The sequence below is a fragment of the Leishmania infantum genome, chromosome 26 (assembly GCF_000002875.2).
Source record: "Leishmania infantum JPCM5 genome chromosome 26".
Taxonomy (NCBI): Eukaryota; Euglenozoa; class Kinetoplastea; order Trypanosomatida; family Trypanosomatidae; genus Leishmania; species Leishmania infantum.
Window position 1 is genome coordinate 55,316 of NC_009410.2, and position 21,302 is coordinate 76,617.

A 21,302-nucleotide genomic window follows, 5' to 3' on the forward strand; every position below is an offset into this window, starting at 1 on the left:
AGAAGCACGGGAGGTGACGAGGGGCACAGACGAGACGCTCGAGCGGTGCGCAACCGCGGGGTGTGACGACCGCGAAGGAGAGCGGCCGCAAGCCACCACAACGGGCAAGCGAACGAGGCGAAAAGAGAAGAGAGAGGGCGTGAGCACGCCAATACGGGCGCCGCACGCACGCCTTATCTGTCTGTCTCTGAGTCCCTCTTATCTGAGTTTGGTGCGAGGCGGCAGAGAGTGGTCTGGATGCGATACCCATCTATCGCGAGCTGGAGAGAAGACGAAAAGTGAAGAAGAAGAAACATGTCAGATGAAAGGCGGAGATGGACAGTTTCTGAGGCGGTGGGGGAAGCCGGGGGGAGGGCCCGTTAAGCGCCGAAGCCAACGATGCAGAAGCGAGCGGTGGGGAGGAGTGACCGAGAAAGTGCGGCGGTCTCTTTGACAGCACTAAAATACATGTCTCTCCAGCGCACCAACCACACGCACCAGTGGAAACCAGTAAAACAAACAAAAGAAAAAACGAAATGGTCTCAGCGGTGGCGCAGCCTTTCACAGGATTGCAACGCCTGCATGCGAGGCGCGGCGGAGGGCAGAGGAGGCGAAGCAGACGTAGACGGGTGACGTGGCCACCAATGCGCGTGTGGCAGTGGGTAGAGGTGCGTGTCAATCACTCAAGGGAGAGGCTGCCTCGAGTTGCGATTCCTTTCCTGCGACTGGAAGTGGCAGTGTCTCGCCAACAACGTCGTACGCACGCATGCACACGCCGACACATGGAGAGAAGACGAGAGGCGCCGGCGCGCAGCACTGCAAGCACAAGAGGAAACAAGAAGTAACAGAAGAGGAGCGCGACACGTGCGTGCAGGAAGACAGAGAGAAAGGATGAGGTCGACGAGGGGCACATGTGACAACTTGTCTCTCACACTCATACGCCACTAGGTGGGCAGCGTGGCGCGACTGCGTCATGGTTGGCACGCACGCAGGCGGGAGCACAGAGGGCAATGATGCTAATTCAAGAGAGAGGTACGAATCACCAACACCGGTGCCCCTTCCACACATGATACCGGCCTACTCTCTTCTTGAACGCTGAGGCATCAACTGAGAAAGCAGAGAAAAGAAACGCCAAGCGCGGCATCACCTCGCCCGCCCGCACCAAGTCTCACCCCCGCCCCCCGCTCCACCCCTCTTCTCTTTCATTGAGCCCTCCGCGGGCGGTGCGCACACCTGTGCCTTCGTGGTGGTGCGCCATCATCCGAGAATACTAAAAAGAAGACACATACAAAAAGAAGAATGCACTTTACAGCGTGTTCCGCGGCTGCACGCCAGCACGCAGAAGCGGAGGGGGAGGGCGCGGCAGAGAGTTAGAGAAAGGATGTCGACAGGGCGTAAGGCGTCGACCCAACTCTTTGGGCAGGCGCTGCTGAAGCCGCCGCCCTCCTTCCCTCCCCCGCTCGCGCCTTCACGATTGCGAAGCAGGCTCACTGGTGCGGCCAAGGCGCCGCAGCGTTGCGTGCTTGAGCTCCACAAGCTCCTCGTACGTCAGCTGGGACAGCACGGAATGCCGAGTCGACGGCGATCTCTCCCGTTTTACCGCATCGGAAAGTGGCGCAGGCGTAACAGGCACCGCCGGGAAGGACAGTGCCGCTGAGCAGGTCGGGGCTGCACTCCCTCCAGCCAGCTGCACACCCGTCGAAGGCTTTTGCCAGTGAAAAGCGCGAAGGAGCGGTGCATACACCGCTGTGAGGTACGACTCCAGCGTGCATTCACGCTCGAGCCCTTCGGGGTCGCGCACCATCAGCGTGGCGCTCTGCGGAGACGCAAAGGTGATCCATACCGGGCGATCGATCACGAAGAGGCCGTCTGACCCAAGGCGAACAACGCTCACATGACGAGGAAACCCGCACTCGACGAGCAGTTCTGCAATGGCCACGTCCTCGGACCGCTGAATGCCGTCAGGCGGGGTGAGACTGTACTTCGCTGCTGTTGGGGAGAGCAGCAATCTATATTGGCGCTGCACCTCCGCGAGCTCCGCGTAGGCATCGGAGGCGGAGGTAGATGTCCCCTGTGAAGGTGAGGGAAGCCTTGCATCGTTGTTCGACCCAAGAGCATGCGTCTCGCGGAGCTGATAGCATGCCAGAATTGACAGCAGCTGTGCACCCTCGTGTCGGAGTCTCGCGCATTCCTTGCGTAACGCAGCTACCTCTGTCGCTTGTCCAGAAGCGGTTGTTTCATTAGAGGCGTGCACAGGCGATGGTACCGGCGACGTGGTGTGCGTGAGCGCGTCGTTGGAGGCAGGTGGCGGCGGTGGTGAGCGGAAGCCGAGCAGACGCAGAGACGCCCGCTCCTCCTGCGTGAAACTAAGGTCGCGATGCTGCTTCACCTCGACAAACCGTCTATGGAGTCGCGCTGTATCCGCCCATAGGCGGCGCATGTGCTTAGCAGCGCTGGAAGCTGCCGCGACGACATGAACGTCAGCGCACGGCGTTGGCGCTTCACACAGAAGCCGCGTCTGGCACCACTGCCTCTCGTACGCCTCCTCCAGCGCCCGAAACGACGCCTCTGTGAGAGGAAGCTTGTCTACGCCCTCGGTCTCCATCCGCACTGGTGCTGCAGAGTGCTTCCTCCAAGTGTGGGGATGTGCATAGGGACATTTCTATGGGTGCATGGACCTAATGGGTCGGGTGTGCGGCACGTAACGGTGTGCCGTCTCGCTGAAGTCCGGTCTTGGCAGAAAGGGGCGGTGGCGTGGCGCACGCGAGAGCACGGGTGGGCCCGCAAAAACACGCCCGCACAAGGACGAGCAGGGCCTCTCGTTCCTTTGTGTATGTGTATGCGTGTGCGCGTTCAATTAGCTGTAGACGGGCAGCTAAGTGCGGAGAGGCGTTGTCGTGCCGACGTATCGGGGTTTAGTGCCCCCGTGGTTGCGTGCCTGTGAGGTGTTGCACCAGCAACCCAACGCGTGCGCGCGGCGCATTGCAAATGGTGATGCGGTAAAGAGCAAGATTGAGTTGAGACGTCGTCTGAGTTAGCTGCTGGTGTTGCACGTAGTGCCAAGACACATCCGCAATAAAGACGCGGTCGGTGTGCATGCCGCGATTGGCACTGGCGTCCACAGTTACAGCCGCAAACGCCTGTGTGGACGAGGAGGGAGGAAAGCGAAGGCCCGAAAAAGGAGATGCGCACGTCCGGTTCTGCCCGCATCGTTCCTACTGCACTGGCGCGCACGCACAAGTATCCTTCCAGCACTCTCGATCGCCCCCTCCCTCTCCTCTTCCACGCCCGCGTCGGACACTTCGCCGCCGACTTGCCTGTGTCTCGGCGTTTGCCTTTGTCGTTGGCCGCGGCTTCCCTGTTCGCTCCTTTTCAGCCCTGTTGCTGTCGAGCACCACGCGCATGTCTCGCGGTGGCCTGCCTGAATATTACCAACGACAATGTAGCAGCACCAACAAACCGATCGAGAGAGAAGAATGAGCGAGGGGCGTGTATCCACATGCATTGCTGAAGCTTTTCGCTCTCTTCCCCTCCCGCGCATCGACCTTTCCAGCGCCGCCACACGGCCTCTCCACCACTACCGAATGGCACCAACGTACACCCCACCCACGCAGGAAGGGCACCACGCCTGAGACTCTATACACACATGCACGCCCACACACATACGCATATGTTTATCTGCGGGGCCCCGCGTCCTACTTGAACGGGCGAGCGCTCACCGTAATGCCGGGGATGGTGGAGAGGGTAGACACGAGGTACTTCTCCATCGCCGCGTTGTACGGACTTTGGTGCGCCCACACCTCAATGCGCACGGACTCCTTGTACATGGCACTGCCCTTGTGGCCGATGCGCACAATGTCGCACAGGCACTCCCCTTTGCAGGCGTCGCGACTGATCGCCTCCCCAAGCACGACCGCGACAACGTACGTCAGTGCCTCGCGGCATTGCGTCTTGGTCTTGCAGAAGATGGAGAAGCGCATGCCACCCGGGAAGCTCTCAAACTGCGGCTCAATTTTGTTACGCGAGAAGACGAGGTTGTCATCGTTCGGCAGCAGTGTGATGGGTGGCAGCGTGTTAATGGTGCTGTACACTTCCTCAATGGTGGAGACGTAGCCGAGCTCCTTGGTCTCATGCTCGTACTCGTTGCCCTTCGAGGCCGGGATGTAGAAGACAAACCATTTGTCCTTGAGCGGGTGCAGCGGGGCTGAGGAGGTGTTCTCCTTGGTGGGATTGCGGTCTGCCATGCTGGCCCAAAGATGTGTTCGCTTTTCAGGTTGTGTGTTCGTGTAATGCGGTCCGCTGCACCACGCCAAAGCATAACCGACCACGGCTGCGCAGGCGGCTCAGAGGCTGAAGGAAGTCGGCGGAACGGCGGCGGTGATGTGATCGATCGGTGCCGCGCGTGTGCGTGTGTTTGGCGATACCCAGGCAGGGAGAGAGATGCTGTCAGGGGGGGAGAAGGGGGGGGGGGCAGGAACGCGAACAACTCAAGAAACGGAATGAGCGCAGCAGACAAGCGCGCGCGCACAAGCACACGTACTCGTTAAGCCCTCGGCGTTGAGGTGGCCACGAGAGGAGTACGCGCGAAGAGAAAGGGCGGGAAAGAGCTGCAGAGGCCGCAGAACGACAGACGGGAAGAGGAGAGTAGAAACGGCAGGCAACAAGAGGGAGGGGTGGCCGTCGGGGCCGTCCTGATGTCGGGCGCATTCAGTAATCACACGAACATGCATCAGGCAGATATGTCGGTTGTTGCCGTGCTGCGTTGAAGCGGCACGTGCAGGGTGTAGTGACTCGGAGAGACACACGCACACATGCGTGTGCGCTGAGGCGGGCGCGCCTACAGAGAGAGAAAGCTGGGAAGAAAAGGGGCAGAGGCAGGGGGACGGGGGTAGGCGGGCCAAATGCACGGAGAGGGTGTGCATAGTTCACACACGTCACCCACCGCCATCGCTGCACCCCCCCCTCCCCTCTCACCCGCAAACACGGTAAGCGGGGTATGACTTCGTTGGGTTGCTGTTGTTTCTTATACGTCACTTGGCTCAAGCGCGTTGCAGCTCGGACACACGCAGGCTCGAGACACGGAGGTCATCCGCAGCAGCGGGAGCAGCACCGGCTCGAGCACCACCAAAACCGAGGGATGTCCTTCGCAAGATCGCAAGCGTTTCCCGGCCGTGTAGCCGAATCACCTCATCATGCAGGTCCGTCTCCGCCGCGGCGCTCATCGCGGGCGCCGTCACGCTCGCGTTGCCTTCTACGTGAGGCCGCCCGCGATATGAAGACATGGCCGACGCTAGCGCTTGGAGGTTGTTGATGTCCAGCTCCGATAGCACGAGCAGCGTGGCGTCGGAGGGGTGGCACAGCGACGCGACGATTTTGCCCAATGCCGCAGCGCAAGCCGCCTTCGCCATCTCGTGCCGTGATAGTCGAAACACGTCCCGGCACAGGTCGCAGATTGCGGAAACGGGAACGCGGGGCTGCATAGCCAGCGCGTAGGTGCCTATAAAATGCAGGGCAGCCACCTGTACGAATGCGTCTTGCGTGCTGCGGCAGAGGGCGACGAGAACATCGTACAGGGATGTGTGATGCTTGCGCCGCAGTGAGTCGTCGAGGTTGCGCAGCGTGCGGTCGTCCTCATCGTAGTCCGTCCACGACAGGAGAACGTCGAGCACACGCACGCGAAGGCGGCATATTCGCGACGCGGCAGCCGCCTGCGTGGCGACAGTGTACTCTGCTGAAGCCGACAACCATGGCGGCAGGTGATCCTCCGCTAGCACAGACCACATCACGTCCGCCATGTAGGTCGAGTCCTTGGAGTCGAAGCGGTACATTCCCAGCCAAGCTACGCAGTGAACGGCGCGCACCGCGGCGCCGACATCGTCTGCCTCGAAGAGCACGCGCACGAGGAGTTGCAGTAGGCACTGGGTGGTGTCGTACAGGGCCTGCGGATCGGTCACCTCAAAGACCACATCGTCGACGCCGTGGGCAAGCTTCGCGAGAGTAACGGCAACGTCGATCGCGGCGCGGCTATCCAGCGCCGCCCGAAGTTTCTCCGCCAGCTGCTCCCACTCCGCGCGAACTGCAGTGATCGCTTCGCCCTGTCTGTGCTGTTTGTCGTACGAGAGCTGCTCCACCGCCTCGCAAGACGCCAGGTGCTCCTCGATGCGCTCGAGAAAGGCGCCCAGCGCTTGCTGAACGCGGGCGGTGAGCGACAACTGCGCGCCATCAGTGGAAACGACTGAATGCCAGGCCCCACCACGCGGCGTGGGCGTGTTCAACTGCGTGAGAGACGCGAGGATGTTGCGGCTGCACCGTTGCAGGCGAGATAGATTTTGCCACCGCTCCGCACGAGTGTCGCCGCCGCCGAGGTGCACCTCGACGCTGGAAGCTGCAAGAAGGTGCTCCACCAGCCCCAGAGCCCACCGGTGCAGCGCGCCCGAGAGCGCGAGCATGCAGCCCAGCAGCTCCAGCGTGGAGGCGAGAGACGCTCCACGGGAACCAAAGAGAGCCTCTGGTGCTGCCTCCAATGAAAGGCGTTCCAGCAGAGCAATCAGCGGGGACGTGTCGTTCTCCGTTGTTGGTGCACTGACGAGCAATTTCGTTTCCGTCAGCCGTGGCGCCGGCGACACAGTCAGGTTCTCCACACCGGCAGCAAAGAGCTCCAGGTGGCATGCCTCCACCATGACATCCACGCATGTGTGCACGAAGTCAGGTGTGGTGGCAGCGACATCCAGCAGCAACCACTGCAGGCCAGTAACTAGACGCTCACGCCCACAAACGTCCCTTGTGTAGCGCAGACGCGGCTGCGCAGCGTTTCCTGGCAGGTAGCAGTGAGCACGTGCCTCGCCGCACGCGTTCACCAAGGCGCGTGCGCATAGGTCGTAGAGGGACGGGCTTGATAGAAGCTCCGAAAAGAGGCTCCGCAGTGTCGCGGGCAAGGAAGGCGAGACAAACTGCGCCGCATTACCGTCGCCGTCACAGCTGCGAGCGAGCACAGCACAGATATTCAAAAGCCCGGCAGCAGTAGCGGGAAGCACGTGCGCCATGACCCCGCTTCCAGCGCCCGACGATACCCCTTTGATGAGCGACCCCAGGCGAAGGAGCGCTGCGATGGCGTCGTCCTCCACGACATCGGTGTCGCTGCGCAGGGATAGGCACCCAAATCCAGGCGAGAGCACAAACTTGTTTGTGTAGAAGAGCTGCCGATAGGAGCGCGCAAAGTCGTGTTTGTCGCGGGGTGGGAGCCGCACCAGGGCATTGAGTAGCATTGTTAGGGCGAGATGCAGGCGCTGCTCTAGGGTTTCGGCGGGCAGTCGCAGACGCGCTGCATCGAGGCGAGCCAGGAAACGAGGCCGAGCCGCAGTACGCGATGCTGACGAAACAGCAAAGGTGGCGTCTGCGTGCTCCTCGAGGAGCGCAAGCAGCTGCGGAGCGAGCAGCCGCACTTGGTCCTCGACTGACAAGGCCGTCGTCACATGTGTCACGACAACTTCCGCAGCGCATTCTTCCTCGCCCGCTGCCGAAAAGGGGCTGCGGTAGCCAAGAGACTCGCCCAGCTGCTGCGGCTGCTGCTGCTGCCACAACGTGAAAACCGGCGATGTCAGCAGCTGCACCAGCAACTGCGCTGCCTCACCGGTCATCTCAGTCGTCACCCTGTCGTTCAGCAGAAGCACGCGAAGCAGCGCTCGCACACCGTTAGCCCGCGTAAGCACGAGACCGTTCAACGTATCCCTGAGGAGCCGCTTTTGACAGGCGAAACGTTCTTGCGAAAACAAGTCAGCGGCGATGTGGTTCTCAGTCAGGCTCGGGCCCTGTCGCTCCCGGGGAGGGTCGGCAGTTGTTGACAGAGTTGTGGTCGTTGCCCGTGGCGCGCCCGACACCCCTGGATCGAGCAGAGGGTAGAGCGCCTGCAGCACAATGTGCAAGGGAAGGGCTGCACTGGCCCAGCACATGTACAGAAAGACGCGTCCGCAAAATCGGCGTTGCTCGGCGCTGATGTAAACGCTAGATGCATTGGCCTCGTTTTGTGCCTCTTCGCACGCAGGCGGGGTCGAGGTTACAATGTAGGTGGCAGGCAGCGACGCCGGATCCAGCAGATACACACAGGCGGCCAGCACATCCTGTGTGTAGGTGGTCATGACAAACCGCGCCTCAGCCGAAGCAGCTGGACGCGCATCCAGCGAAGGCGCTGAGCCGGCGCCCGGTGGCAACTGGGATGGGATATGCAACTTGGCAACAAAGAAAGGCAGGTAGAAGTCTCGGTAGAGTTGGTAGAGCCGGGTGTACACGATCATCTCCGTCTGTGGGCTGTCGTCGAGGAGAGCGGACCGCAGGTGCTCACGCAGCTGGAGCACACCCTCGTGAATGTGGCTCAGGTGGACGACAGAGAGTTGATCAGCATACCTCGCGCTGGAGCTTGTGTCCATCGCTCTGTGGCACCTTGTCCATCAGCCACGAGACTCCTATCTAATACGTAAGAGGGTGGTGAACCGAAAGAATGCAGAGAAGAGCGATCAGGCGGGAAAGAAATGCAGAGGCAACTACGCAGGCAGTGGAAGTGAAGCGCACAGGCACAAGCCGCGGTGATGGGGAGCCGCGTCTGCGCCTGCCATGGCCAAGTAGGCGGGAGGGGGGGGGCAGTAGAAGGGCACGGCGTCCGCTTCGTGACTGTATCGAGCGGTGCACGAGCTATTCTTTTTTGCGGTGATCACTCCAAGAAGTAGGCGGAGGCGCGGATCGACGACGCCCCTCACAAACTATCATGCGTGTTCTTTTGCGCAAGCAAAAGAGGGCGATCAGCAAAGCACTCCGCCTCTGCCGACTCGCCCAACTGTGGGTTGGGGCTCCGACTCGTTCCAGGCGGACACGGCACACATGCGCACGCACGCGCCAGCACATCCGAGCACACGACCGCCTGGGCCCTCTTAGCCTGCAACACAGCGGCAGCTTTCCTCCTCCTCACGCAGCCCCACCAAATCCTCAGGCCATACCTTCGGAACCAGCTCGAGGCCAGCCGCGGTGTAGAGGCGCGTCGGGTCCTCCTTCGTGCTCACCTGCAGCGCGCAAAGATCGTCGAAGCGGCCCTCCTCATCGAACATTGTACAGAGCGCCTTCCAGTAGGGGTAGCTTCGGTGTCGAACCGAAACCCGTGCATGCTCGCCTGCTAGTCGACGTGCCTCCACCACGTACGGCACCATCTTGTCCGCCATTAGTAGCTGGACAGACGTCACCATGTCCTTGTAGACGCGAGGAATGCCCACTAGAGGCACCAGTGACGGGTTCGCCGGCTCGCGTCGTAGCAGGTAGGCAAGGATAGCGCCCTCCTCTTCCCAGTTGGTGGCTAAGAAGCTGCGCGTGAAGGCGTCGAAGCCCATCGGGGAGAATGTGACGAGCGAGCACAGCTCCAGCAGCTCTCCGAGGCACTGAAGGGGAAAGATGAGCGATGCGCACAGGTACGTGCAAACGCTGGCCTGCGACGATGCCGACGTCTTCGTTGCTGACAACGTCGTCTTTCGCGCTACCTCATCCATCACTGTCTTCAGCTTTCGGCGGCGCCGCTGCCAGTGCGGGCTGTTGGCGCCGAAGGCACCGTGGCCAAAGCAGCACTCCCCCAGTTCCGGCACCTCGCCCATCAGAAGGGGGAGCAGAAGTTGTAAAACGACCTTGTGCATGGGCGGCGCTCCGTCCAGTTCCCGGCCATGGATCTTGTCCAGCTTCCGAACCGCACCCAACGCAAGATGAGCCACGGCGTTGCTCCTTGCGTAGTTTGGGAAGATGGCTTTGCCGCCGCTGCGGTACACATCTGCGAGTAAGTACCAATCCGACTCCTCCAATTCGTCCAGCCTACTCAGGGCCTGGTCGCGCCACTGCGCACTCGTGGCGTACCAGCCTACCAGTGACGCCGTCTGCCGTGCCGCCACGCGTGTCTCTTCGAAGGCCTGCTTGTGCACCGCCAGCAGCTCGCGCACCTTCAGCAGCTGCTGCCGCATCGACTCAGACGTGACGTGCTGGTCGTACAATGCGCTAAAGAGGGTGTCGTTGCGGTCTAGCAAGTTCCAAAGAAGGAGGCGAGCGTACGGGGAGAGGCCCTTGAGGGAGCCGTACGCGTCCAGGTGCGTTGCGAGCACCACGTACGCGCGGTGCAGCAGTTCGTCATCCACCACGAAGTCGTCTGCCGCGAAGCCGGCCGCCTTCTTGGGCAAGGAAAAGATGCGGTACTCGTCTAGCGCCGGCTTGCGCTTCTTGGGTTCCGAAAGCTGGATTACCGTGTTCACCTCGGGATGCGGGTGGAACAGCGGAAGCACCACCTCGAACCCGGCACGCTTGCGCGAGTGCTCCTCCTCCGAGCGCTTGTCGCCATCGTAGCGCGCCGGCATTGGCATCACCAACGACGCTCGCTCACTGTACGAGTAGCCCTGCACGTCTTCCTCGAGGAGCAACTCGGCGAAGTAGCTCGCCAACGGGCCGAACTCGGCCTCAGGAAAACCCTGCTCCTCCAGGAGGCGCTGCAGAGACCGACAGAGCGCCACGGTCCCACCGTCGGCAGCATCCCTCACGCACCTTTGCAGCACTGCCACGAAGGCCTCAGCATACACTTTAAATCTAGTGGCGGACTGCGCGCGCTCCTCCTCTGTGAGCTGCCGCTTGGCAACGGTCCAAATCACATCTATGGAGGACGCAAAGCTGGCCAGGATGGCGGGCCGCGCCTCCGGTGCGGCCTTCACGAGCGCCAGGCAGACACCGTGGATCTCGTGCATGAGACGGTAGAAGAGTACGATGCTCACATCGTTCCACACAAACCCGCCAAAGTTGGTAGCACCGTCAGAATTCTGCGAGGACGGCGATGTTGACAGACTTGGCGGCGTGGCAGCGACGGCGGTGGCGATGGTTTCCGCGGCATCACCTGCCGACGCGGCCGCAGCACTCTCACGGTTATGTTTGCGCGACATGATGTCAAGCAGATTAGGTTTGGCTGCACTCACGATGTGTTCGCTATCCGTGTATCCGTGTATCTCTGTGTGTGTGTATGTGTTGGGGGGGGGAAGGGGTGCAGAGGAGAAGACGCGGGGAGGGAAGTGAGGGAACAAAGCCCGCTGAGAGTGTCTTATAGAGTCCAGCGGGCTGATGTACTGCAGGCGGCGGCATCGACGCTCCTGTTGTTGGCTGTCTCTCTCCGCTCTACGCTCCCAGCTTTCACCGATGACTGAGGCCGCCTCACAACAGCGTGAAGCAAAGGGGCACTCGCGCTGAGAGAGCGAGATCGACGAAGAAGAGAATAAGGTGGGGCCAAAGCCGCAGCCGTCATCGATTTCGCCGTGCAGCCGGGCGGGGTAAAGGGGGGCTGGCTTATCCTGCCCCCGCCCCTTCCTCGATTGCATGTACCACACGTGCCTGTGGCGTCCACTGAAGGGCAGTGGTGAAACTAGAAGAGCGACATCTTGTCAGCCCAAGGAGGGAAGGAGGAGCGGGCGGCAACTATCCGCGCGCATTGGCGAGTTGCTCGTCTTTGAGGAGCGGGGCCACCGTATTAAGCGGTTATGCAATCACAGAAAGCCAACCACAGCAAAAACTGTGAAGGTTAGCAACCCAATCACCCACCCTCTGGCGTCGGCGGCTGTGTGGTGGATAGGATAGGATAGGAGCAGCAGCACAAGTAGAGCAAGCAGCAGCAGCAGCAGTGACTACATCCACGTGTGTGCATAGGTCTTTAGCTTGGTGTGCATGCGCGTCAGAGGAAGTCCTACCGCCCTCGCCCTGCGCAACTCAACTCCACATGCACACACACACACATATATATATATATACTCCACGTTCAGCCGACCAACATGAGGGAGACGAGGAAGACGGCGGGGAGAGCTTAGATGTAGTCCGGATTGGAGTCTTTCACCTCCTGCACGAGCCGCAGTGGCACGCCGCGGAAGCCGAATTCCTCGGTGATGGCGTTCTTCATCATCTCCTGCAGTGCCTTGGGCAGCTGACTCTCCTCCTTCTTTGTCTGCAGCTGCAAGAGGAAGGTGGGCGGACGGGTGCTGATCTGCGTAATGCGTCCAACTCGTGCCACGTGGTACGGGATGATTACGGACTTCTCCAATTTGCGCCAGAACTTGGTCAGCTCCGAACGTCGCACGCGCTTGTTCCACGTGTCGTACAGCTCCAGCACCTGGTCCATGAGCAAGGTCAGGTTCATGCCAGTGTGCGCAGAGACGACCACCGCGTTGCTGTACTTCACCTCCTGCACCTGCCGCTTGATCTTGAAGTCGATGGCCTCGGCGGTTGCGCTTTGGTCGAGCACCGCGTCCCACTTGTTCGCGCACAGCACGAACGGGCGGCCCTCTTGGGCGACCTTGTGCAGGATGGACATGTCGTACTTGTTCGGGTGACCCTCGGTGGCGTCAAACACCACAATCACCACGTGCGCGTAGCGAATCTCGTTCAGCGAGAGGCTATGGATGCGGCTGAGAAACTCGCGGTCAGTGCGGTACCGCTGACGCGCCAGCCCGGCCGTGTCGATGAGCTTCAGCTTCCTCCCCTTGTACGTGCATGCGATTTCGATGGGGTCGCGGGTCGTGTTCGACTCGTCAGCGGCGCGGTTTCGCTCGTAGCCGACGAGGCGGTTCACCAGGCTTGTCTTGCCGCTGTTCGTGCGACCGACGATGGCCACGCGGATGTACCGGTCGGTGCAGTTGCGATCGCGAATCTCCTCCATGGCCGCCTCGTCACCGGCCATGGCGAGATCCTCGATATCCCAGTCGTTCTCCACTTTGCGCATCGCGTGAATGTGGTAGAGCGGCTCGAGCAAGGCCGACAGCGCATCGAGGCCCTCCCGCTTGCGAGCCGAAAACGGGACGGCTTTGCCGAGGCCGAGGCGGTTGTACACGTCCAGTACGAGAGACTCCTCCTCCTCCGGCACGAGGTCCATCTTGTTGACCAACAGGCACGCTGGCATCTTCTTGGCTGCCAGGTACTGGATCAGGTCGTGCTCCTCCGCAGACACGTCCTCGTCCACAGCGGTGACGAAGATCGCGGCGTCCGCCGTCTCAACGGTGCGGAACGCCTCCTCGACCAGCTTGCCACCAATGAGGCCTGGGGTGTCGATGACGGTGAAGTGCAGGTTGTCTAGCGCCGCGTGCGCCTCCACGCAGTCGCGCGTGATGCCGTTGAAGTCCTTTACAATATTCTTCTTTGCGGGCATTGTGGGGTCCTGACAGAGCAAGTTGAACAGCGAGGACTTGCCGCTGTTCATGCGGCCGACAATGGCGACGCGAAGACGCTGATCACCCAGAGTCTTGACCACCGGCGTCCAGCCAGCCACGCGCCGGCGCTGCTCGTCGGTGCGCGCGGCGTCTTCCATGGCAGAGGAGATGTCGTTCAGTCGGCTGCCGGACCGCTTAACCTCCTCGCGCCAGTTGAAGTGAAGACCGCCCCTGATTTGGGCACGCCGGGGCAGCGCGTTGACAGAGTCCTTCGCTCCCGTCGTCGTCGCCGTCGCTCCAGCGGAGGACGTCGCAGAGGACGACGCGCGCGGAACGGAAGTCGACGCGAAGCCGCGACAGGCGCTGAAGAGAGACAAGGATGGTGACGTGGGGACAGTGCTCGAGCTCGGCGACAGGTGACGTGCCCGTGAACCGTCCCATGGTGTGGAAGCAGCTAAAAGCCCGAAACGTGTAAGACGCATTGCAGCAGGGCGACGCGGAATGGTTGAGTGTTCAGCCGGCGTCTGTGCTGAGACTCGTGTTTGGTGCAGAGAGAACAACAGCGAGAGGGGGGCGGGGGGGGGGAGGAGGTCTCCCTTCATCCCAGAGAACAGAAGATAGAGAAGAGCGGAAAGACAACGGATGATGATGAAGAGCCCACAACGTACACGCACAGATCGAGGGCCTGTGCACGCTCGGCAGCACAGCACGTCGTTGCGCAGCGCACACACATCGAGCTAGTTCGCACGCAGGTGGAGCATTCACCAGGTAGCGGATGGGTGCGGAGGGGGGAGCTGAGATGGCAAGGGATGGAGGAGAACGGAGAGAAAGAGACGCCACAGGCGACGCAGTGGAGTCCACGCGTCAGTCCTCCTCCTCTTCGTTGCTTCGGTTTCTGCTGCCACGGCTGCTCACTTCTGCTTCGGTGGTGGAGGTCTACAGACCACAGTACACCATCAACATCGTGTGCGGCCGTTGTTGTCTGGTATCTTCGCAATACACCAATGCCCTCCCTTTCTCTCCTACACGTCAGATGCCCTCACGCGCGGCACAGCGAGGGAGGCGGAGGGAGAGGCGCACATGCAAACGAACCGCAGCCGCTGCGAGGCGGAGAGCCGCCTTCCGTACCTTCCTCCACCCGCTCCTAGACCTCCATCCACCTCCGCAACGTCGCCTTTTTACGACCGTAGGGGAGAGGGGAGGGATGGGCGAGGGTTGCTCAAGCTGCAGAGAGAAAAGAGGAGAGGTCAAGAACATCATCCAGCACGCAACGTACACGCTACATAGTTCTTCAGTTTCGTGGTCAGCATCGCCTTTGTAGCCTCATTTTTCGCCGTCGGCACACACGTCTCTAGGAGATAGGTCGCCGCGTCCTCGTGACCGGGAAGGGCGTCGAGAACGAGCTGAACTAGCTCTTCGTCGGGCACCATTTTGCTGAGCTCACGTCGCACCACGGTCACAATGGGACGCCCATCCGTCGGGTCGAAGCAGTTGACCGACAGCATCGCCTTCACCGCCTCGGTGTCGATGTGGTCACACGCCGTCGTGAAGAGCTCGTCAAGGTGCTCGTCCCGGATGGTGGCAGACGCGTCCTTCATGAGGTCAAACAGCAAACCCAGTGGGAGAACACGCGAGTGTATGATCGCCGTGCTCACAAGAATGGCGAGCTGGTGGTCGTTCGCATGCTTGGCGAACGCCATTGTCGTCGCCGGGTCCCAGCAACGTTCGACAAGGTCGAGAAACATCGTATCGTTCATGTTCTCCCCTACAAACTCGGGCTGCCGGATCAGCTCCTTCATCTGCTCCAGGTTGTTGTTGCACACGCACTCGTGGAGCTTCGCCTCAAAGGACTGCCGCTGGCCCATGACGGTACGGCTGCACCGTGTGCGAGTCGCTATGTGTGTCTACGCGAATGGATGATGAGGGAGGTGTGCTCACCACCCTTGATCCGTATCACGCTCCGCACTCTGGCAGTCGTAGCTCTTGTGCGTTTCGGAGGGAGGGGGAGAAGGGGGAGAGATGACAGCAGGAGAAACCCATATGAGAGCCGGCACAGTGTGCCGATCTTGCAATGGCACCGTGTGGGCCAGGATAAAGACTTTGAGAGGATAGACGTGCTGCCGCAGTGGCTGCCGCCGATGCTGACGCTCGTGCCTACGCTTCTCGCACCTACGTATCTACAGATGGAGAGAGGGAGATGTAAGCGTGCGTGCGAGTGTCAGGCACGAAAAGAGCCGATGAGGAAGCGGCAGTTCGCATGCGTGTTTCTTGTGGGATAGACGGGGTGTAGCTCACACGACGAAAGGGAGGGGGAAGAAAAGAGGGAAGACATGCGGTTGGCGGTGTTTGCTGCAAGGTCGGGAAGGGCAGGTGGCAAGACGGCATTGGCCTCCGTCCGTCCGAAGGTGAGACAGAGAGAGGCAAGCAGCGTGGCAGAGACCACTTGGAAGAGGAGGCAGAACAAAGCATCCCATGCGCCACCCATGACGGGGGGGGGAGTCGAGAGGCACACGGGGGTGACTTGGCAGCGCTTGCGGATATCACTGCACACCTCATGGAGTCAACATCACGGTGTTAGGGCAAAAACAGGAGTACCGGCACGAGCGGCTGCATGAAGGGGAGAGGGAGGAAGAACAAAGCAGAGTGAGAGGCGCCAATTCACGGCATCCACAGCAGTGCGTTTCCAGCGCCTCCTCGGCGATTTCGCGACCCCTCTGCACGCACTAGGCGCCATCGCTGCTCAACACCAGCACCGCAGCGCATGCGCTGGTTAACAGCTTCCATGCACAGCTTCGGCCCATTCCGCGTTTTCGTTCCGCGCCATCCTGGCGCTACCTGCGTCAACCTAAAGGCACGCAAATGCCAGTAGGCGCAGACACGCACGTGAAAAACAACAAGCAAAACACCGCAGCCACAAAGGCTCGACTCCACCGTCTGCCTTCGTCTGCTCCTGTGCAAGTGAGGCGGCGCCTCCGAGCACGCTCTCAACATAGAGTGACAAGAGAGCGCATCCGCGGTGAAGCCGGGGAGCCCACCCACCATAGCAGAGCTTACTGGCACAGACAGCGAATAGCCTGTTCGCCCAGAGCGCGCCGACTGGCTCGCCGCCTCTCAGTACTCGGTGCTGCAGTAGTTGATGAGCACGCGCGAGAGGAGCGCCGGCAGACTCGCAATGATCGGGCCGTACTTGCTTGCGTTCTCGTACAGATCGAAGAGCGGTGCGGCCACAAGCTCCACGCCCTCCTGCACCATGCTGAAGTACACCGTTGGCTCAAGATGTACGAGGTAAATGGCCCGCACTTCCCGCACGCTGCCCGCGGCGATGTGCGCTGGGACGTACGGGTACATGTGCGGCGTGAAATGCGGTCGATACCAAGTCGCCAACACCTCCCCGACACGAAAGCAACTACCTGCCTTGGACGCGTTGTGCGTCATGCCCACATCAACGACCGTGTCGGAGTTGCCGGCGCTCGCCACCTCAGCAGCCCCCGCTGGCGCCTTCGCTTCGTTCAGCAAGTGACGGCCCAGCTTGCGTAGTAGGCAGCTCTCCTCCGCCTCGCCACGGCGACAGCGTCCGCCCGGCAGACGATACGTGGCCTCGGCATTTGTGTTGGACGGCGGCACAGTGCGCATGCCGTCCGCGTCGTGAGTCCTCAAGTTGATCTGCTTCATGAGGAGAATATGGGGGTGGCGATGGAGGTGGACGAGGAGCACGCCCTCCACGGAGTGCACACACGGCTCCTCCTCACATCGCTTCTTCAAGCTCAGCAACTTTTCAATGGCGCTCGGGGGTCGAAATGGCGCGGAGTTGCCGGCGCCTAGGTTGACCTTGTTTCCCGCAACGCCCGCGTGGCCGTTGGAGACATCAACCGAGGTTTGCGTGTAGTTTTCCAGGGGATAGACATCCAGCTTCGCCTTGAGCGACATTGTCGCGCCTGTGCGGCGAGCTCATATGTATGTATAGGTCGGGTGGATGAGAGACACGCAAAGACGTACCAATGGGGAAGGAGGTACACGCCAACGCAGATGCAGGGAAGTCACAGCCGCACCGGCCCATCAGTGAAAGGCGCACGTGCATATAGCATGAAGGAGAAGAGGATCACGGGAGACGTGGAGGAGAACGCGGTAGAGGTCGACGGGCGGGCAGCGCCGCACACTTCGCTTGACAATGGTGTCCGCACCGCATGTGTAGAGCATGACACAGAGTCGCCGCCGTCGCCTGTCCACTCCACTTGAACGATGGAGAGGAGCTGAGACGAAGAGCGGCATGGCGCCTGTAAGCAGGGAGCGTGCCTGCCACACGAGCACACACACACACACACGGTGAAGCATACAGACATTCACGATCGCCGTCAAAAGGCCAGTACAGCGCTGAAGAGCACGCATGTCCCATGCGGGTAGGTCGAGCTGCGAGGGGAGGAACAACAAATAGAAGGAGAAAAATAGCGCCCGGGGTGCCACGTGCAACGGCACGACGCTCACACCCGGGGTAAAGGCGAGAGCAGTAGGGAGGTACCCTAAGGAAGAGGGAAGGGGAAGGGAGAAAGCGGCAGATGACAGCATGCGCTGCAGCACCGAGGACAGCGGCCCTCCAAAGCAGCGCCATGCTCTCCACAGCTTGTCCCTGCTCCTTGCGTTCCTCTATTTTGCACCACCATCACTCACACCCTACACGTACCAGCGCTTACTCTGTCTTCAAGGGGCTCCCTTGTGCAGTAGATAGTGGGCAATGCGGGCACCATCGCGAGCGGCCCATGCCGCGTTGCACAGAAGGCCCTCCAAGCCCTGCTCGAAGGACATGCGAGTGCGAGACTGCATTTCTTCAGGCAAGCCGTCGAAGAAGCAGCGCAGTGGCGCCACCAGCGCCTCGTCGCTGCTGTGCTCAACCAGCTTCAGCATCCTCGCCAGCAGCACGGATGGCGCCTTCTGAGCCAGGCGTCGCCACTTGTCCATCAGCTGCTGAACGAAGATGATCTGCGTCTGTGCGCCCTCCGCCAAGCCGAGCATCACCGTGAACATGTCCTGACTGTTCACCGCATCCGAGAGAAGATAGTCCATCAGCTTCGGCACGTCAATGGACGGCTCCGCCACCGCCGCGAGTGCGCCAAGGTACTGCGCCCGTTCCTCCGCGTATGTGGTTTTGGCGATGAGTTCCTGCACCTCGGCCATCGCCGCCGCGCCGTGGGTGTTGATATGTACAGCGTACACGTAACCAAGCATGTCCGGCGAAATGGCGCTCGTGGTGCGCTTGTCGTACAGGTCGCGTGCCACCGTCGTGGCCTCGACGTTGCTGCACGAGAGCAGCCGAGAGAAGATTAGGAGGCGCGCTTGCTGGGTGCGGTGACCGTCTCCCCGGCGTGGCTGCAAGCCGAGCCGCTGCATCGCCGGGGAGTAGAGACGATTGCAGAAGTCGTTGAATGCGGCGCGCACCTCCGGTGAGCTGCCGGCGAGGATGCTGCGCAGGTCCTTCTCGAACTGGGCCACCTCGCACCACACCGTATAGTCGTCCTCGCTATGGTAATGAGAGAGAAAATCAATGACCTGCACCGTGTCGCAGTAGCCTCCGCGCGCGAAGGCCGCGTAGTCCGCGAGGATGGAGTAGCGGTCCGTGGAATTGATGACCTTCGCGGTAAGCGGACCCACGAGCCCGCGCAGCATCTCTGCCGTGTACTGAACACGGCAAAAGGCGATCTGGTTCGAGTTCACCTTCACCCACACCGCGCCGTCAATCGAGACGGACATGGTGGGGTCTGCAAGCACGACGGACCGGGTCTTGACCTCCCCACCCGCGGTCCCGTATGTGTAAAAAATGGGAATCCTCCACAGTGGAGCGTCGTCGTCTACCGCCACGTCGCTCAGGACGAAGAAGCGCCGCTGCGACAGCGCCAGTTTACCGGTTGCTGCGTCGTGTGCGGCCAGCACATACGGGTACCCCTGCTCTCTCGTCCAGCTGTGAAGGACCTCTTTTAAATTCGGCGCTGCAGGGCCGGAGAGGGCCTCCCACAGCTGCAGCGATGTAGCCGACGCGTAGGCGTAGCGAGAAAGATAGTCGACCAGGCCGCGCTGAAATCCTTTCTCGCCAACGAACTTGGCCGCCATGCGCAGCACCATGGCTCCCTTGGAGTAGCTGATGGCATCGAAAATGCTGTCCACCTCTCGCACATCCCGCACCGGCAACTCGATGGGGTGCGAGGAGCGCATAGCGTCCAGCTGGAACGCCCGGCTTCCCTCGTCGTGCACGAACTGCGTGTCCACCACCCACTCGGGAAAGATCTTGTTCACCGCCCACGTGGCCATGTAGGTGGCGAAGGACTCGTTCAGCCACAGGTCGGTCCACCAGGCCATAGTCGCCAAGTTGCCGAACCACTGATGGGCCAGCTCATGCGCCACCACCATCGCGACCCGCTCTTTCTGCATGGCGCTCGCCTCCTCCGAGGCCAGTAGTGTCTGCTCGCGGAACGTGATGCAGCCCCAGTTCTCCATAGCCCCAAAGGCAAAGTTGGGCAGTGCGATGAGGTCCAGTTTTGGGAAGACATACGGGAACTGGAAGCACTCCTCGTAGAGCGGCAGCACTTGCGCGGCCACCGTCAGCGCGAATCGCGCCTGCTCAACCTTGCCGCGTGGGGTGACCGCACGGATGACGACGGAGGAGGGCAATGCCAGTTCGCCACTTTGGCCAACCCCTGCGGCAGCGCTCCGTGGCACCACCACCTCCGTCGTCTCAAGCTCCCCAATCACCCAGGCGACGACGTAGGTGGACATGACCATGGCAGGGCGGAATTCCCAACGTGCGAAGCCGTCTGGCAGCTGCACCACCTTGCGCGGAACGTCGTTGCTCCACACCTGCAGCTTCGCACGGACGGTTATGTCCAGGGCAAATGTTGCTTTCACAGAGGGCTCATCCCAGCAGGGGAAGACACGGCGGGCCTCCGCAGGGCACATCTGAGTCGCCCCCACGTACGATGTGGCGCCCTCGTACATGTAGTGGCTGCGGTAGAAAGCGAAGAGATTGTCGCTGATGGCCGCCGTGTAGCGAAACCGCAGCTGAGCGGCATCAGTGACTGCCCGATCAACCTGCACAGATATGCGCTGATCCTCCGTCGACTCCGTGATGCTCTGCACAGTCAGCGGAGCATCCTTAACGCCGTCGCCCACGCCGGCGCGCACTGAGACGTCAGAAAACGTTAATCCCACGGCATTCAGCACGAAGGTGCTTGTGGGCTCATGGATGTGCACGTCGATGGCCACCTCAGCCGAGAAGGTGGCGTTTTCGAGATCTGGAGAGAGGGCGATGTGGTAGTGCGTCGGTCGCACACTGCTCGGTAGAACGTGGTGAACAGCGGCCATTACAGTCACCGGAAGAACACGGAGGGAGGAGGTGGGGACACAAGGACGCACAAGTTCAAGAGGCACTGCTGGTGCCTGAAAGGGATCCCTCTCGTGCTTGGGTGTTTGGGGCGATATACACAAGAGGCTGCACTGAGTGAGAGCACAACGAGGCACACACAGAGACACTGCAGAGAGAGGGATAAGAGAGAGGGGGTCCAACGCGCGGTTGCCTGGGCGCTACCGTGCGGGGGTGGTGGTGGTGGGGCAGGGAGCCTTCTCTGAGGTGCGGGATCCAACGAAAATGGAAACGGAGAACGTAACGTGAAAGACGAGTCAAAGAGGCGCACACGCAGAGAGAGAAAGAGCCAGGCGTACGCACACGCACACGAGTTACACGGAAGGGAAGGCACGAAAGATGGAGACGCAAACTACACGGGAGCATCGCAAGCAAAAGCCCCGACGAAGGCAGGCAGACACGGTGAAGCAGCGATGGGGGCAGCGACAGGCATAATAGCATCACGCGATCGCACGAGGCGCCGTGACGCACGTTTTCTCCACTTCTCTTGCGCATCACCGAGGACGCTGGCTGTCGCTCTACTCCGCGGCAGCGGCGGCAGCATCAATGCGCCGCAGGCGTTTTTCCTTCGGGCGTCTGCCCGTCACCGCTCCAACGATGCAGGGAGTAAGAACTACAGGCACGCGCACACACGCCGACGGCAGCGGCGATGCGCTCCGCAGAGAGAGAGACACACACGCACAAGGAGGCACACATGCGATCTTTCATTTTGTACTTTTGAGGGAGGT

General features: G+C 61.1%; 8 protein-coding genes across 8 annotated transcripts; all 8 read right to left on the minus strand.

Annotated features, from left to right (window-relative positions):
• Window positions 1–1,447: 1,447 nt before the first annotated feature.
• Window positions 1,448–2,584, minus strand: LINJ_26_0220 (hypothetical protein, unknown function; the record flags this gene model as incomplete). The annotated part of the gene is made up of 1 exon (XM_001470334.1): window positions 1,448–2,584. One exon carries the CDS (start codon window positions 2,582–2,584, stop codon window positions 1,448–1,450), a length of 1,137 nt encoding a protein of 378 aa, XP_001470371.1.
• A 1,090-nt stretch (window positions 2,585–3,674) lies between these two features.
• On the minus strand, window positions 3,675–4,223 carry LINJ_26_0230 (conserved hypothetical protein; the record flags this gene model as incomplete). Its single annotated transcript, XM_001470335.1, has 1 exon — window positions 3,675–4,223. One exon carries the CDS (start codon window positions 4,221–4,223, stop codon window positions 3,675–3,677), a length of 549 nt encoding a protein of 182 aa, XP_001470372.1.
• Window positions 4,224–5,018: 795 nt separating this feature from the next.
• Window positions 5,019–8,402, minus strand: LINJ_26_0240 (conserved hypothetical protein; the record flags this gene model as incomplete). The annotated part of the gene is made up of 1 exon (XM_001470336.1): window positions 5,019–8,402. One exon carries the CDS (start codon window positions 8,400–8,402, stop codon window positions 5,019–5,021), a length of 3,384 nt encoding a protein of 1,127 aa, XP_001470373.1.
• Window positions 8,403–8,900: 498 nt separating this feature from the next.
• LINJ_26_0250 (conserved hypothetical protein) lies at window positions 8,901–10,733 on the minus strand (the record flags this gene model as incomplete). Its single annotated transcript, XM_001470337.1, has 1 exon — window positions 8,901–10,733. One exon carries the CDS (start codon window positions 10,731–10,733, stop codon window positions 8,901–8,903), a length of 1,833 nt encoding a protein of 610 aa, XP_001470374.1.
• Window positions 10,734–11,833: 1,100 nt separating this feature from the next.
• On the minus strand, window positions 11,834–13,327 carry LINJ_26_0260 (putative ras-like small GTPases; the record flags this gene model as incomplete). The annotated part of the gene is made up of 1 exon (XM_001470338.1): window positions 11,834–13,327. The coding sequence occupies one exon, from the start codon at window positions 13,325–13,327 to the stop codon at window positions 11,834–11,836; it is 1,494 nt and encodes a 497-aa protein (XP_001470375.1).
• A 1,098-nt stretch (window positions 13,328–14,425) lies between these two features.
• Window positions 14,426–15,034, minus strand: LINJ_26_0270 (conserved hypothetical protein; the record flags this gene model as incomplete). The annotated part of the gene is made up of 1 exon (XM_001470339.1): window positions 14,426–15,034. The coding sequence occupies one exon, from the start codon at window positions 15,032–15,034 to the stop codon at window positions 14,426–14,428; it is 609 nt and encodes a 202-aa protein (XP_001470376.1).
• Window positions 15,035–16,280: 1,246 nt separating this feature from the next.
• LINJ_26_0280 (conserved hypothetical protein) lies at window positions 16,281–17,096 on the minus strand (the record flags this gene model as incomplete). The annotated part of the gene is made up of 1 exon (XM_001470340.1): window positions 16,281–17,096. The coding sequence occupies one exon, from the start codon at window positions 17,094–17,096 to the stop codon at window positions 16,281–16,283; it is 816 nt and encodes a 271-aa protein (XP_001470377.1).
• A 768-nt stretch (window positions 17,097–17,864) lies between these two features.
• LINJ_26_0290 (aminopeptidase-like protein) lies at window positions 17,865–20,516 on the minus strand (the record flags this gene model as incomplete). Its single annotated transcript, XM_003392564.1, has 1 exon — window positions 17,865–20,516. The coding sequence occupies one exon, from the start codon at window positions 20,514–20,516 to the stop codon at window positions 17,865–17,867; it is 2,652 nt and encodes an 883-aa protein (XP_003392612.1).
• Between the last annotated feature and the right edge of the window lie 786 nt (window positions 20,517–21,302).